General features: G+C 41.4%; 1 protein-coding gene across 5 annotated transcripts in view; it reads left to right on the top strand.

The window, feature by feature from the left end:
* Positions 1 to 18,095, top strand: part of NAV3 (neuron navigator 3) — a 1,001,553-nt gene that overhangs the window by 898,308 nt on the left and 85,150 nt on the right. For all 5 annotated transcript variants that reach the window (XM_069228788.1, XM_069228787.1, XM_069228786.1 and 2 more), the window contains 2 exons: positions 4,776 to 4,944; positions 5,357 to 5,592. In XM_069228788.1, coding sequence (XP_069084889.1) covers positions 4,776 to 4,944; positions 5,357 to 5,592 — 405 coding nt within the window. The remainder of the gene's footprint in view (positions 1 to 4,775; positions 4,945 to 5,356; positions 5,593 to 18,095) is intronic.

The following is an 18,095-nucleotide window of genomic DNA, read 5'->3' as shown; positions in this document are numbered from 1 at the left end:
CCAACTCCCAGAATGCACCTGGCTCAATTTCAAAAATGACCACTGGTCAGTTTTTTCAGGGCTTGATGCTTGGGACTCTGATCAGCCTTTTTGTACCTGTAGCAAACAGGGAGCCCCTTCTTTAAGCAATTGTATTCAGGCAAAGCACTTTTAGTAGTGACGCCCAAGTGTGCAGCTGGTGCAGTCCATCAGATTGCAGTGTCCAGGTGCAGGTCAGGGGTCCACCAGGGCAGTCCTTCTTCTTATTGTCCTGTTCCTTGTGGGGATCTAAGGTGGTGTGCAGCTCTGCCAGTTTTATCCATGTTCCTGGGAGTGGAAAGCAGAGTGGGGGAGGCCTCTTTCCAATGATGTGCAGCCCACCACCCTCCTGAGTGGCCACTTCCTGGGAAGTGTGGAAAAAATCAATCCCAAGGAGCAACATACTCCAAAAATCCAAGATGGCAGAAATTCAGTCTCAGAGGTTAGGTCTGGCTGAGCCCACCCACTGGTTTGGCTAGGTTTCCCTTCACCCCCCCCCCTTTCCAGCCCTCTCTTAATCTAATTAGGGGGCACCTGGCTGTCTGGTTTTGCCGAAAATGGGGGAGTCCACTTGCTGGCCCAAATGTCCTTCTCTCCTTTGAAGTACGGTATTGCTGCTCTCCCCCCATCCTGTTTCACCACCTTCTCAGGCAGTTCTCCTCCCCCAGGCTCTTCCTTTGTGTTCAGCCCAGGCCACTTCACACTTCATCATGGCAGGCTGCGAGAGTCTGACCAATCAGAGAGGGGCAACACAGAGTTGAAACTGGTAATTTTTAGGAAAAGTTCTAAAACTGTTTCTAGGTGCATGTTAGATTAAATTATTGTAACGTTTAATTTGATACTAGACATGCCATATTTTGCTTCTTGGTATGGAAAATAAGACTATTATTTTAAAATAGTCTTGCCATGGTAGCCTTTGGAGCCCATTCACTACAATGGGGAAAACTAATGTAGCTATTTTTCCCTCACTAGGGCTTATAACACATATTTTATAAGGTCCCTGCTTATAGCTACACTGCATCCAACCCTGGGGGCATATAGGCCACACCTTAGTGGTGACTTATATGTAAAATAATGTTGTTAAAGATTTTGGAAGTACTTTCAATTTCAAAGTCGAATTTAGGGTTTTAACTTAAAAGCAGCCAGCAAGGCATGCTTGCCTTTAAAATGACACTAGACACCTCAGCAGTTTACCTATGGGTGCACTACCTATGCTAGGGTCCTAAACCTACATGCCCTACCATATACTAGGGACCTATAGGTAGGTTGATACAGCAAATTCTAATTGCCTGATTTGCATAATCCATTTTACATAGAGCACTTGCCCTGGGACTGGTCCAACAAGGTCCAACAAGTTTGGGGTGACCCGGACAAAAAGGAGGACTTTCCTACAGATGTCAATGATGCTGTCATCTTGGCCCATACTTAAAACTTTGATGAACCCTTTGCCAGTTTTATGAGCAACCCAGGCCTAAACCATAATCTCTCCAAAACCTAAATCATGTGCTGTGGAGCAAAAACCTCTAGGCTTTGCGCCATGTTAAATAATAACACAGCCCTTGGTAGCATTTTGCAATTTCTTTCCTTCTGGGTACTGTTTGATAATGGGCCTAAGGGACTTTTTTGCTTGTCTACTAGGTGCCTAAAGTTTTGTCAATCGATAAAAATTGCATCCAACATCAGAAATAAGCCAATGGAGCCACTTTTAAACATCTTTGTTGTTAAGAGTATCCCTAGCACTAGCTTTTGGTGCAGGGATTTGAGGCAACATAAACTGTTCAGCCCTGCAACTGGAAGTAAACATATTCTGCCGCTGTTTGATGCCCCCAATATTTTTGCTGCAAGGACACGAGGTGTCAAGCTTAACATACTTAGAAGATACTATAATATTGGCCACTCATACTGTGGCTTTCTATGTGGTCAAATCTGCATGCCAGATTAAACCATGATATTAACCTCGATTGCCTAGCTAGTGAATTATGCATGTCCATTCCTTGGCTGTCCTATGTATATTTCACTCTGAGTGACTTGGGCAGGTTGTCTCTATTTACCAATCCATGCTTCATAATAAAGCGTAATAAAGCATGGGCAAATAATACTATTTTGGCGCACAGGCAGCTTAACAGAAAACTGTCTGAACTAGACAAACCTATGTTAAGACAATGTGTTATGCTACGAGCTTGTGGCGAGATAGCACCATATTTGTGGTTCACTTATAACTCACTAAATATCACTCTTGGCTAGGTTTAGGGTTGGCACTGTGTGCAAACCTCTGTGCGTCTGTGCTTTCCTCTCTGCCAATTTGTCAGCGAAAACACAGGCCTGTAGCTGTTTGACCAGAGATCTGTTCAATGACTACTGCACTTTGCATTTATTTTTTGTGTGAATTTTATTGTTACTATACTAAAATATTTTTTATTGCCCTTACCAAGAAATTTAACTTCACCCAATGTAGACCTGTATTATGTTTCCTGTCGGAACTTACTTGTTTTGCTGTGGGCTTCTTTTGAAAGCGGGTGGTGTGTGTCTGAAATTCATTGATGTTGTAAATTTCTGTTTTTATTAATTGCATTTGTGACTTTCATGGTTATATTCTCATAGCAACGTTCTTATTGATTGATGGATAATAAAGTACATAGTTTAGACCAATACTAAATTAATGATTCCAACCAGACACTTTAGGATCGTCTTCGGCTTGTAAATACACTCTCCGGGCATATTGAACAGATCCAAGGCACATGAAGGCTTTGCCGAGGCACAGTTGGCAGGTGTTTTCCACGTGATAGCTGGTGACAGGTATTTAATGCAGCAACTAGTGATAGTAAACCTATAATGGCATCACTCGAACACATCACACAGACCAATTGAATATTACAATTGGTTATTGGTGGATTGGGCAGTCCCCAGACTTAGGAATGAGCTAGGACTAAAAAATATATGATTGGTATACTTCAGATATCTTTTTATTTTGTTAAGTGGGATTTTGTAGTTACTTTTGCAATAAACGCGTGTTCCAGATTTTTTCATGTGCTTTCGTATTGTAACTTTGTTGGATGATCTCCAAGTCGAGGAATGTACAATGTCATTTTCTTCTGACACCTAGGTCACTGTTCAAATTATGTCACTCCCTATGGCATCTTTGGATGACATGAAACATGTGAAATCTCTCAACCGAGTAATTTGGGGTGAATGACTAGTGGAAAACCTCAACTTTGCATTTATGCTGCTGACCCCAATTTCTGCTTCAGATGACTGTTTCTATCTTTATGCTCTCAACCGTATTAAAACTAAATGTTCAAGATTTATAGTACTTTGAGGATAATATGTCTAAGTCTAAGGTCGACATGGATGACAATTACCATAACAAGCAACTATGAATACTCATTTGACTCATTTGTTTCTCTAACAGCACGTCAAGAAAGCAGCCAGTAATACATTATCTATCACAGGCCACTGTCCTACAATCTGTTTTCTCCCTTCTTTGTCCAGTAAACATTTGGTATCTGAGATCATTGTCTCTTGAGTGGTGTACTACACATCCAAGTGACTAAATGGACCTAAAACACAAAGCATTCACTTAGTTGATTCAGGATTCCTAATGCAAGATTGAGAGTTGGTCTAAAATAATGCAATTTTTCCGCTCCTTACCTTCAAATAGCTCCATTGACATGGAGGATCTTTGAATATTTATAGTGCTTACTACCTCTGACGATGCACTGCATATCTGAATCAAGGATATCTGCATGCCTTACATAGCAATCTACACACAAAATAAACAAAAAACAAATTTCAGAGGTAAAATCAGTCTGTTAGTAATCCGTCTTGCAAGCCACTGCGCTAGACCTCCTATAATTACACAAACATTTCGAGACTGAGATTGACGAGCCCAGAAATCTGGTATTCGTAAAACTAAACCTCAATCCATGCCTATTCCATTACCTGCGAATCTTTCCGAGGTTCTCTTACTGAGTGTATGGCTTTAGCCTTCATGGGGGCGTTTTTTTAACAAAATCTGCTGGCACCACTGCCACTGATAGAAGCCAAACAATGTTGGAAAAAAGTGATAAACTAAGAAAAAAATACCACCTGAAAAAACTCGAGAGCTGATATTTAAATATGAGGACCATGGCCCTGATTTAGTGTTTGGCGGATGGGTACTCTGCCGTTTGTGACGGATGTACCGTCTGCCTTTTTACAAGTATCATTAGATATAATGCACATGTAATAAGGCAGGTGGGTTATCTGTGAAGGCTTGTTGCAGGTTATCGCGTCCACCAAACTCTGTCAGGCCCTGTTTCCCAAATCTTCAAGATAAATATGTTTCCTAAATCTTCAAGATAAAAATTAGCTTATTAATATTTGTGTGATTTTTCCCAGTTACGATACATATTCACATTTTTTTTTTTTTTAAATCATTTTTGCAAAAGGGAAAAGGAGTTTTTTTTCGTTGATAGCATGCCTCATTGTTTGCATTTATACTTGTTAGGCGTGCAAATGCTAACAGCCAGACTATACTCGGATACCCTTGAATTCAGATGTGTCACTGCACACTCCTACATATTAGCAGTGGAATCAGCCATGTTGGGATTTTGCCATATTTAAATGTACCCTCATTGACATAATGTCTTCGGCTGAACGCTGCATGGTTTACAGGGGCTGATAATACTCATATTGGTGCTAACCAACTGTGTTTTCTCGGTTTCATGCGTTGCCCATATTCAAGTTAAATGACGCATTTATTTTTTCTTGTGCTCTAGGAATATATTTTTCGAGTGGACCCGGTTTCCAATCTTGGATTAAACTCGGACTCCATTGTAAGTTACTGTATAGGGGACATTACGCGGGCCCACAACATAGAAGTGCCTGAGTTCCTGCCGTGTGGATATTTGGTTGGAGATAACAACGTCATCACTGTGAACCTCAAAGGTAAGTGGAAGTGTTTGTTAATTTTCAGTTGAACATTATATTATTTATTTATATTCTTAAAGCAGTATTGCACAGAAGAACGCATCCACTTTAGTCATATCTTAATGCATTAAGTTTTTAAACTAGAAGGGAAGCTGAAGAAAATATGTCGGACAGGCCAACCGGAACGCTTCTTACAAACCCTTATCAGTTCTGGTGAATGAGTGGGGTAAAGTTATACCCCTAATCTGAAATGTTAAATAACTACATAACTATAAATTACCGTAATTACCTGTTAAATTACATTCTCTGAGTTCAGTAATGACATTTAAATGTACTATCAAAACTTCTTTAAACCTTGGTCCGCTATTAGCTTTATGATATTTGAACCATACATGTTTGCGTATCTACCATCTGTTTGTGTTTGTTTCAGGAGTGGAAGACAACAGTTTGGACAGCTTTGTCTTCGATACCCTAATTCCCAAACCAATTACACAGCGTTACTTTAATCTGCTAATGGAGCACCATAGAATTATCCTTTCTGGGCCCAGTGGTACTGGAAAGACCTATTTAGCCAACCGACTAGCAGAGTATGTGATAAATAAATGTGGAAAGAGGAAGAAGGAGGATGCAATAACCACATTTAATGTCGACCACAAATCAAGCAAGGTAAGTGAAGTCGGCAAACTAATATGTTGTTTTCAGTTATTAGGATATGGAAATTATTTAAGCTCCAGGCACCATGTTCGTTGTCTTATTTTTTAATTTCCATTTGTAACAAGAAACAAGGCTTCTCATTTATCACTATTTGTCCTGCACCTGTGAAATTAATAACTAACCCTATGGATTATCCCAGCTATCCATCTGATTTTCGCAACTGTGATCTTGGATGTAGGTCTAGAGACACTTTGAGTTGGATCGGGACCGTCTTGCAATAAAAAATAAATTTATTATGCATAGAATTATCCATATATGGAGAGGCTTTGGGTTAGCCCTCTTCATTGGTCTGTTCAACAGTCATCCATGGTTTACCTTTGCCTACCACAGTATACAACTTGGAAGAAATGAGTCAACCCATTGCAGAAACTGTCCTTCTTGCCCTGTGATAGTAATTTCCCTAATAAAATGTGCACATTAGGCTTGAAAGAAGCGTTGTTCATTATTTCTCTTTACCAATGCATTCTCACAGTTCTGCATCGTTTTTTATAGTCATACCAGAGTGTCCAGTGTGTCTTCAGATTACAGTATTTCAAATCAAATAGTATCTTTTCTTTGCACCAGTAAGCATCTTAAGTTCGGTAATGTGCATTAAAATTAGAAAGTACGATTGTATTGCTGTCCAAAGTGTTCCCACTTGCTACACAGCACCCATATCATTGTGGGAGACATATATGTGATAGTTATTTTGTATATGAAGCCCAAAACCTCTCCTGTAAGAGTTTTTTTTAACCCTATTGATGATAAAATGCTGTAACTATTCACTAGGTTCTACGTATATTGGATTCAATTCTTTCTTGGCAAGTTAAGATGTCAAAAACGTTTATTTAAGGCTGATTGAGTACACACAGAATGATTGCTTCTAGTTATAGCCATTCACCCAGGGGCTTATTAATCATATTTGGCTGCTTTGGGGACTTTTCCTACTATTGTTGATGATAGCATCTTAGATACCTACTACGTTTTAAGTGGAATTCCAGTACTTTTGTAAATAACTAGTGTATTTTCTGAATAGTGCAATTTAGAGCAAAGTATAATGATGTCATCGAGTATCCCTAATAACAACAGTTGATTCCCCAGGGGAGAGGATTGAACATGTTTTTGCCCCAATCTAAACTCCTATGGTTCCAGTCCTATGGCAATTTATCACATGAAAGAAGTGAGGATCTCTTTCAAAATCTTCCAGGATTTTTTCTTTTGCATTTTGTCGATATGTCCTACAAGGTCACACATTTTTTCACTAGCCAGAGTTTTGTAGAAGTGAACACTTGAAAAGCAGGATTACACTTTTGTGGATTTAGCTAGTCAATTTCCATTTTTTGGGAAGAGGGGAACTGTGGATAATCAGAAGAAAATACAGTAATCATCTGCAGAAGTTGCATTGGTTACTTTGTCAGACACCTGGACTTCACCTGACAATACCATTGTGTCACCTATATTTACTTTATTATTAACGATACCAGTGGTAGAAGACGAACACCCCAATAAAACCTTTGCATTACATGTAAATTAAAGTCACTCTGACTCTTAGACTATCAAGTTGTCCAAAGCAGTCTTTTGTCCATTTAGTTAGAAAGTGGCTTTAATGTATGTTTATAAATGCAATGAATCTTACTAAGAAAAGGCCCACAAAGAAGCTTTAAGGATACTACTTGTGATGTGAAACTCACATTGGCTACATTGGTTAGTGCTGGCCCTAAAGATTGAAAACATCCACTACATTTCTGGTGATAATTCACAGGCTATTACTTGTCCTAGATGATTATAATCAATTGATTAGTGAAAGAATATGGACATAAAAATACTCACCTGCAACCAGCTTCTTTCTAGATAAAAAAAAAACATAAGAAAAGTGCCATATAGAAATCCAAATGTCATATTGTAAGAAAGTTAATTATTATTTGGGGTCAGTCCTAGTCACCATGAGTAATACAAATTAACTTGATAGGTTCAGGCAAGGGATTCAGTCATTTAAACCTGGTTTAAACCTGGTATCTATGACACAGAGCAGACAGGTTCAACTTAGTGAAAATGTGTAAAGCATTTAGAAGTACCAAAACAGTTAAACAGTCAAAAACAAGCACAATAAAAATCCCACTCAAATTCATAGAAATAGAGGAATATTTAATAAGCATAATGATACCGCAATGAACAAAAAATCATTTGAAAGGATCTGGAGATGTGATTTTTTAAAAAGATTTTTAAAAGATTTAAAGCAACAAAAAAATAAATCACAGATCAGTCACAGGTGACCGTGACCTGGGCACAATTCCAGGCTGACTGGAATGGAAAATGAGTCAGATATGGCAAGTAGGTTCGTCCTGATAGATTTCACCTTAACACTCAGTCTTTCAAATGAACGTTGAAATCTTCCAGTGGGGCAAGGCTGCAGACTGTATCTGAGAAAGTCATCTGAAAACGGGGTAGCTATTGGCCAAGATCCCGCTGAAGTAGTTGGTTTTGGTGGGAAAAGCTTGGAGTGTGAAAAGTTCAGGTTTGGTACCCAGGGAAGTCCTCTTGTCAGCCAGATACCTTTCTTGCCTTCGCCCAGTAAAGTTTTCCACATTGAGACTTTGTCTAGTTTTTGGAGCTCAGAATTCTCCAGCAGAACAAGGCTGCAGGCTTCATCTAACAGTATTTTCCAGGAGGCCTATTGCCGAGGGCCAGCTGAAACCAATTTCCTGCTACAGAGAAGCTCCAAAGAGGAGAAACCTCTTTCTTCATCACAGAGAAGTCATGTCTTGGCTGGGTTTGGTCGGGTGATTGCTTCCGATGCTCTGGCAGCTCAAAGTCAGAATTTTTCCAACTCCTACAGCTTTTCAGGGATTGTAGGAGAAGTCCCGTTAAACACAGCCAAAAGTCTGTGGGCCTCAGGGGCAGCACTTGAGGGGTAAGAACTTACATTTTTAACTAATCAGGAGGCCACTTGAGGAAAAAGGCCCCTTGCAGCCACTTGTTTGTCCTGGGTACACCTGGGAGCAGTTCCAGCCCTTTTGGTCTTCTAACGGGTATCAAACAGCAAGTGAAGCCCTTTTTTGTTCTTCCAGAGGTCCGGAAAATGTGTGGTTTCACTTTCATTGTTGGTACCAGATAGTAGGTGGGGTTAACTCCTGGCTGCTTCCTAATTAATGGAATAAATGTTCCAGGAGCAACCTTACCCACTTTTTCAGCAGTTCCTGTTTGCTCTACTGCAAGCAATCCTACTGTACAACATACTCCTAAAATCCAAGATGGGGGAACACTTTGTCATTTATGCTGAGCCTACATGTGCATCCAGAGGTGTGTTCAGGGAAATGTGTAGCCATCTTATTTGTGGTTACTCATAATTAGTTGTGGGGACAGCTTCCCAACACTGAGTTTATAGCCAGCCTGTTTTGGAGAACAAAGTATTGCCTTCCCCAGGTCTCACCTTACATTTAAATGGGAAACAACAGGCCATTTACAAGTTAATAAAGAGTCAAACCTAACTGATCTTCCTGCAAGAGGAAGCCTTCCCCTCTGCCTTTGTTTCAGTCTAAGAGCAGTTTTCCCACTAATAGCCAGTATTGGCTGGGCAGCGGATGTCAGGCTAAAGTAAATTCGCCTTTACGAGTTTCAGTCAGCAAAAATGTAACACACTAAAAGTTACCTTTGCCAAATATGTACTAAAATCTAGCTTTAGCAAATTAGTTTGGAATTCTAATAAATATTAAAAATAGTTATTGAATAATTTTTCTAGCTTGTCCTAAAACTGAGATAGCAGAATTAGTATTTTATTTGTTCCAGTTTTCTTACAGGACTGCCAGAGTCTTCCATAGTGAAAATTGCTATCAGGTGTATATCACTGCAGTGACATAGTAACATTACTTTTTTTCATGCCCCACTTTAAAATACCATGTGCCATACCATATGAGCTTCATGGCCTACATGGATATTACTTACTATTATTAAAAAGGAATGCTTTCCCCTGTAAATAGGATTACTTTCATAGTCATCCCTGCATGTTTAAACTGCAACAACCAGGCTACTGTGGTAGGCCTGAATCCATATTTTCCTGTGTCATACTAGTGGATGGCACAATAAGTGCTGCAGTCCATAGGTGACATTTAGCTTCCCTTGACATAGGGTAGTCTGTACTCCATATACCATTGCCACATAGGAGAGTTAAATATACCAGAAAGAGATTAGTCGATTTCTCCATATTTTTTTCCAGGTCAGAATACATGCACAGGCTTTAGTAAGCTGTGTCTTCATGTACAGAGTGTAAAGACCAGGAATATATTTCAGCAAAAACATGGGTGACTTTGCAAAAAGGGATATTTTCATACACGTATACTTTGGAATCCAAGTGAGTGCTTTAGTTTCAAGTCAATAATTCATATTTAATGTATCATAGAAAGCACATGGCCTGAATATAGTTTTGGTCCTAAATACTAAATCCCCTCGAACATCTTATAAAAAACAATCTATACCTACTACAGTTTGCTCCTAGAAAACTTCATGCAGATTGGCAAAAAAGTGGAAATCCTACATGGTTCCAAACGTTGATTTTTTTAATTGCAATTACAGTATATCCTTTTTAACACTAACACCTGCCTGAAACTAGTGCCCAACTGTACTGGTGCTTAGCTGCTTGTTTAGTGTTAGCTAGCAATGACTACGTTATGTCCAGTGCCTGCAAAGGTAAAAAAACTGGACAGAGAGTGGCTATTACCTGTACCTAGAGCTCACTTGACACAGCCTAAGTCCTTGCCCAGCAAGCACTGAAGCCAAGGAAGATGCAGGTGTTCTCTGAAGTCCCCCTAACTACCCTAAGAACCTTGGGCATTGCTTTATGCATTGCCAACCATAACTGTAGGAAAGGAGGCTGGGAGCAGCATGACACTGAAGGCCTCTTGCTGCATCTAGAATGTGAATCTGTGCATTGCCTTACACAAAATAATGCAGCATATGGCCAAAATTACTGCTCATTTGGACCAGGAGAAATGTGTTCCATGGATTGTTTTCATCAGGTGTGACTGAATGACACTTAAGGGCTTGGCCAAAGGCAATAACCTTTGACCAGAATCTATTAAAGAAATTCCTCTTGGCCTCGGTGACGCTGTGCTTGTCTCCATGAGTAGTACACTGTGGAGGTGTTGCTTATATGTCTCAGCATAATTAAGGAATAAAGTAATTTATTTTGCTTTTTCAGTTGTGACATTAATGCTACTCCAACTAGTAGGTTTCAGAAAACAAACAAGCCATCACTGTATCTCTAAAATAAAAAAACATGAAGATTGGTACAATAGGCTACACATCCATAATGCTCCCTAATCCAATACATTTCTCATGACCCCACATATGATGTTACATATGAGAGCACTGATCGCCCACTGAGGACATTAATGAAATCAACATGCAAAAAAACATAGGATTGAAAGTGAACCTTTTTTAGTCCCTGTTAAATTTTCAAATCCACAGAAGGATGTCACATCAGTAAAGAATCTTATTTCTGGTAATTTAGGATTATTTTTGTGTAAACCATCAATGATCATAATGAATAGTTATTGATCCTGGGGGCGTGGACTGACGCTGATGCCATAGGATGTGGACTTTGCTGCTCCTGCCCATCAAAAACTCACATCTGACGTAATCCTGCAATGATACTGCTGTTAGGGCCACCCTAGATCCCCTCTAAACCCCACTCCCCCAAGATAAGGGGCTATGGACTGGCACCACATCGGAGCCTAGGAACACAATTTTGCAGCGACTAGTGGGCCGCTCCAGGGCCTGATGTAAAACACACAGAATGGCAGCACTGAGAGTGAGTAAATTGAACGTTACCACTCCAGCATAGCAAACTGCACTACTGAGATGGCAACCCCGCCACATTACCGGGTGCCTTACATATTCAGTGGGCACCCCCTTCGAGGAGCTCAGGAGCGGCGGACCAGAAGGACTCCTGAGAGAGCTTTGGGACCTCCAGGATTGAAAACCAAGAGCCGCCATCAACACACCTGCACAAAAAAGCAGAGCTAGGCGCTGACACACAGTGTGTACCTCATGACTGGTGGAGGAGCTGGATGCCCAGTCGGACAAACAGGTACCAGTGCAGGGTTGGCCTCCTGGGAGGGAGAGAAGCTGTGTCAACTGAGTGGACCCAGTTCTCACTGAGACACAGGGTGGGGTGCCACAGGTCCTTGGGCGCAAGCCATGGCAACCATGCAGTGCTACAACCCTCCGTAGACAGTGATCTACCCTCAGAGCTGATGCCTCCCCCCTGCCAACCAATGCTAGTAGCCCTATACCTAGCCTGAGTATTAACAGTAGGCCTTGCAGAGGCCTGGTTGAACAGTAACGGCTCTGCTTCGGAACCAACACTAATTGGCAAGGCCCCCTTAGGGCACATGAGGAGACCCTGGTACAACTGCGCACCACCATGAAACCTGCACCGGATTCCACCGAAGGCTGGCAGGAGCAGGACTGACAGAGGGCCCTGCATACAAAATAGTTCTAGATCAAGAGTTTTGAACAACGTGGAGCGGTGACTGCTGCTACTTTGTGACATGCACAAGAGCCGGTGGTGGAGGAAAAACCCAGCCACTCCTCTGTCGCTCATCTCAACCTGCCACTCAAAGAGCCCTGGGCTACTCTCTGAGAGACTGTAACCTTTTTTAACCCAAACTGTACCTACTATAAAAAAGCTTGTTAACTCTCCATTGGAGCCCTGGAGCCGCTCACCTCAGACAGAAGATAGTGAAAATAGATCAAGAAGGAATCTGCTAATTGTTGCAGTTGACTATAAGACATAATGTATGTTCAGTAAAGTTATTTGAGTTGAGAAAGCTTGGTATATTGTGCAATGAACTAAATGGGAATGGATGTTCCAAGATGGCATTTTTGCAGTATGATTTGTTCCATGAAGCGTACTCTCTTTCAGAAGAGGACAGGAGAGTCCATTTTTAATGTTGCAATAACAGTATAAATTAATGTTCCAAGATGGTGCCCAAAGAGCACGCTGTGAGCCCAGGCGTACTCGCCATCGGTGGGAGTTTGAGATTGGGGGAAGCACCAAATACTTTTGGTGAGTTTTCACGTGATTCGGGTTGGGATTCCTGAAATATAGTTGTCAGTCATTTTAGATTGTTGTAGTGTATGTAGGATTCCATTTATGTGGTATTCTTTTGGTTTGGTTCACAGATACACAATTATATTCTTGGTGGTGAAGAGTTAAACCTGAATGTATAGACGTTGGTCACTTTAGGTAAGCCACTAGATGTTATGGGAGTCACAATACTTGCATGGAAAATAGATGCAAATCCTGCACTGAAGGGGCAGTGTTGGCTTCTAGCTTTATTTTCAAATAAGGAGCTTGACATTTGAAGGGTTGTTTACATTCAGCATACGTATGAATTTACTAACACTTGCAAGTGTGTCATATTTATAAGGAAAGGTAAATAAGTTTGGCTGGCAAAATATAGGTATTGGAGATGAGGATTGAATAGAAAGGATAATTACCTAAGGATTTTGGGTGTCCTCTTTTTCACAGGTTGTGCTATACTAGTAATTCAAGGTAAAGATGAATTGTTTTATTTGACACTGAGTTAAACATTTTTTTGTTCACTTCTTGAATGTGTTTGTCTTATGCACATTGCACGGTGTGGTGGAGTGGCAATCATGCACTGTTTCCAGCGTGCATATTTGTAATGGACCTAAGTAAGGGTTTATATGGTTTTTAAGGTTTTGTGTAAAATTCTGTAATTAGGTATTCGACCTATGTATTATATAATATCCCCACTACATCTCTTTGTCAATTTCTGTGAATTTAATTTTCAACATGTGTATCACATATGCATGTCACATAAAGGTGTTTTCTATTTGTTATGAGACAGATTGATTGAAATAATGACAGTGGCATTATGTTTGATTTTTTTTTTTTTTTAACCCTGAAAAATTTGAGTACGACGAAACACGTGTTGGCTAACCAGGAGTTTCATGAACAAATAAATCATATGGACATTCAAGTTTTAATTACAAAGATTTGATTGCTGTTTATAACAAATGTTGTATTTGATGGGATGTGTGCCTGAGGCTTGGGATTTGATAATTCAAAACCAGTTTGGTTTTGGTAGGGGATGTAGGGTGGACATCCTTTCTCGTGGGCACCGTAAACAGAGTTTCTCAGATGGAGTGTCTATTGTTCAAGTGAGCGCTTAGACCCTACATTTCCACCCATGGTCTTTTCTACTCCTTTTTCTAAGCAATACATGAGCTGCATGTGTGACTTGATACCGCCCTTTGCACACCAAATGTACTCAAGCAGGTCCATACCAGCAATATCTTTCATGCAACATATCCGGAAGCTGGGCTCTGAAGCCCTAGTGCAGTGGTTCTCAACCTGTGGTCCGGGGACCTTTGGGGGGTGTGCAAAGCTTCCTCTGGGGGTCAGCGACTGCTTAGAAAGTTAAGAAATATTAATAGTTTAGGTCACAAGCTTTCAGTAATGATACAGAGGGGATTCTCAGATTCAAATAATGTTTCATTAGGGGCCCCTTGGTTCCAGTAATGATAAAGTGGAGGTCCACAGAAATCAGAAGGTTGGGAACCACTGCCCTAGAGGATCCGATCTCTTTTAACTCCATAGGGACAGCCATGAAACTGTTCTTTGGTGAGAATGTGGGGTCAACGGAATCGCCTCCATTGGAATGAGACACGTTAAAAGTGGTCCTTAGAGGTCGATGCATCACAGAATCTGTAGGCACCAGGAAAATGCTTCTCTAAGAGGTCATGGCATCCGAGTCCACATTGCTGACGTGGGAATGGTGCACACCTCGGCATGCAGAACTGCAGTCTGACCTATTGGATGCACAAGAGACAGTAGCTGAGAAGGTTGAGAGGATGCAGTGTTTCGACTACTCACACTATATGGTGAGGGCCCACGCAGAGAGGGATAGGTCTGGGACAATCCTGGAATGGTTGGGTAACCCTGCCAAATGGGTATCGGTGATTGTTGAGGTAAATGATGATAGGGGGTCCCGAGTATATAAGCAGGAAGATATTAACCAGCAATTTTATGAATATTATGACATCCTTTGAGTGCCACTGACACTGCTGAAGCCGATCTTGAGACCTTACTACACCCCTCTGACTGCACACGGTGTCTCAGGAGGACGCAGAGTAGTTGGGAAGAGATATCATAATTTCAAAGATCCGTGCAGCCATTAAAACTATTGCTTGGCATAAGACTTCTGGAACGAATGGCCTTCCCATCGAGTTTTTCTCAACCCATGTGGAGGAGCTTGCCCCCAGGCTGGCAGGCGTCTATAATATGGCCAGACGTTTGCCGTAATCTACACAAGAAGCGATAATCGTCCCACTATTAAACCCGGGAAAAGAGGTACAATACAAAAGGTCCTACCACCCCTTATCAATGTTAAATATGGATTTTAAAATCTTGAGCTGGGTCTTAGCAACCCATTGGTGGCCTCATATGCCTCAACGTACCCACAGAGACCGGACCGGATTCATCCCAGGCTGCAATTCGTCCTGCAATGTTCGTATATTATTTGTAATCCTAGAAGACAGTTCATAAAACAAAGCTAGACTAAGGACAGACCAATTCATATTGGAGAGTTACCGGGTTGAATGGGTCACCAGGCAGGGTTGTCCCCTCTCACCTCTGTTATTTGCCCTAGCCATGGGGCTATTGCCCTGCAACGCTAGACTTGGTACTGCTTTCCGGTGGACACGTGGGAGCCCAAACTCACCATATGAAGTGTATACAGATGATCTCCTGCTTTTCCTACAGGGTGCATGACCAAATATGGCAGGCGCCCAAGAACTCTTGGAACCATTTGGGCCGTCTTGGGCTTTCAAGTCTACTGGCAGAAGTCCTGCCTCTTCCCGATGCAAGCTTCTAGGGCTCCACCGGAGGTGGTTGGAGCACTACAATGGCAGCCCAGTTGCCTAACCTACCTCGGAGTATGAGTTTATCATACCCCTGCAGATGTGCTGGAAGAAAATATAAATAAGGCTATATGCACTCTGTGGACCTGTGCAGATATTTGGGGGACCCTCTTGTTGTCTGTCGCTGGGAGATCAGCGCTCCTAAAGATGTTAACACTCTCAGTGTGGGTCCCTAAGGGCCACTTTAGAGACATTGATAAAATTATCATGAGTTTCCTTTGGGAATAAGGCCAAAAGATTGTCATCTTGAATACCCTTCAGCATTTGATGATGGAGGGAGGCCTAGCTGTGCCCGATTTTCGAATCGTACTTCTTGGAGGCACACCTCCAGAGTATTAACTCAGTGGTTAGAAGGTAGACTTGCCGCAGGACGAGAGATACCGCCCTATGGTCCAGATTGGCATGAACTAACCAAGGGATTGTTAAGGCTCCTGGGCTCTAGCGGAGATGGCAGACCTAAATTTCACGTTTTACATAGCTGTTGGTCTAGAAGCCTGCAGGAAACATAAACGCAAGTCCCCGATTCCCCTGATCTTCCAGTGAAATTCCTGTTGGAGATTCCCCACAGAGGTGACCGGCGAGGCCTAACGGACTAGACTGCAGAAGGGGCAACAACAGTATGAGCCCTTTTTGAAGACAGTGAGCTCCTATTGTTTGAGGAGTTCCGACAGCAACCTGAACTCCCTCCAGGTTATTTCTTCTTGCATGGGGCAGTGACGGCAGATATTCGGCAACATTGGCAGCTGGGAACAGCAGAATCAATGCAAATGGAATGCTGTTAATATGTAGTAACCTCCACAGGGACTAACCTGGTGGTAACATGCTTATATAGAAGACACCAGAGAGATATCACCTTATCTCTAATGGCGCAGAGGGTCAAATGGGAATGGACTTGAGTGTTTCTATACCGGACAAGGACTGGGAGGTTATACTACAGCAAATCCCCAAACTATCCAGAAATGGCAGGTTCCAACTGATTAATTTTTTTTGTGCTTTACAGGACATACCTCATGCCAGGGAGAATTAATAGGTATTACAATATGGCATCTGCCCACTGCCCCCGGTGTGGAGAAATAGGGGCTGAATTCTATCATATACTTTGGAATTGTCCCAAATTGCACACTTATTGGGAGGAGATAATGAGTACACTAGCCGAGGTTACTGAGAGAGAAGTGCTGTGCACTCCAGCACACTTCTTGTTCAGCTAGTTCCCACATACTGGGATAACCAAAGATAAGAGTAAGTTTAAGGATATGGCGCTCATACTCACTAAACATGAACTTACTAGATACTGGAAATCACCAGGGGGAGCCCAGGTGGTGGTCTGGAAGATAGAGCTCCTTAAGTGGGCAGGATATGAGAGCGAAGTAACACTCTGAGAGGCAAGGAGAGGACAGGGCTCCATTGAGATGGCCAGAGCATGGGAAACATTAGTAGATGTATTATGAAACCTTAACCCCCGGACACCAGAGGAGACTTAGCTTATCCACCTGGATATGCCAATGATACCGAAGTGAGATAAATAACACACATTTTCTCTGAGATTACACCCAGGGACAGACACATACACCTGATCACACACCTACTGAGCTTTACAAAGGAACTTTTTTGTGGCTGGACCCATGATGACAATATATAGGAATTGAATAGTCCTGGGGCATGCACCGTGGTGGGGGTAGGGTTGGGAGCGACACCTGAGTGTCCCCTCCCAAGTGGATCCTGGTGTTAGACGGGTGGCACACATCCTAATACACTACAAGAAGCACTGTTACAGGGAAAACTTGCTCCTTAATTGTTGTCTTCTTGTTCTCTTGTTCCACAGGGTGACTTAAGACCTTCCTGATATATTTGTGTACTGTTTGGTATTAAAGATTTGCACAAGTTTTTTTTTTGTGTGTGTTTTAAATGAATAGTTACAGATCTTTGTCACATTTTTTTCTAATAACTAAAGACCGCAGTTATTATTACTTGTCCAGCATGCATGTTCACTATTATTATATGTTTATAAAATAGTCATGATTGTGATCAAGCTTTTTTAGCAGGTCTTCTACCATATATGTGAATAGTAGCATGCATGACATATTTGACTATTATTTTCTTAGAGGAATGTTTCCAGCCCCGTAGGTGTACCTTGCACAAGCAAGGGTTTGACAAGGTTTTTTCCCCACCACCCTCATGTCAAGCTTTAATTTCTCTTTGTGATGCACAGCATGTAGTCTACAATCCACTACATTGAAAAGGACAGCTGGAACAAAGTTTAAAATCTTTGTCTGCAATCCACTTTTAGTTGTTCAGGATCACAATTGATGACCATAAACACTGTGCAGTGGTTGACAGAAAATTAAGTTGTTCCAGCTCCTTTTGAATATGAATTTAGTTTTGAAAATTGATCAGCAATTTCCAATATATATTTCCAATTAAACATTACTAACCTTTCTTATCTTTATTTTTGTAAAAATTTTTTAATTAGATTAAATGGGTTTACAAAACATTTAGAAAAGCACAGTGCACCAACAGGTATCTCTTGG

This window comes from Pleurodeles waltl, chromosome 4_1, assembly GCF_031143425.1.
Source record: "Pleurodeles waltl isolate 20211129_DDA chromosome 4_1, aPleWal1.hap1.20221129, whole genome shotgun sequence".
Classification (NCBI taxonomy): Eukaryota; Metazoa; Chordata; class Amphibia; order Caudata; family Salamandridae; genus Pleurodeles; species Pleurodeles waltl.
The sequence above is the reverse complement of the archived record's forward strand: the minus strand, read 5'-3'. Positions and strand labels throughout refer to the sequence as shown.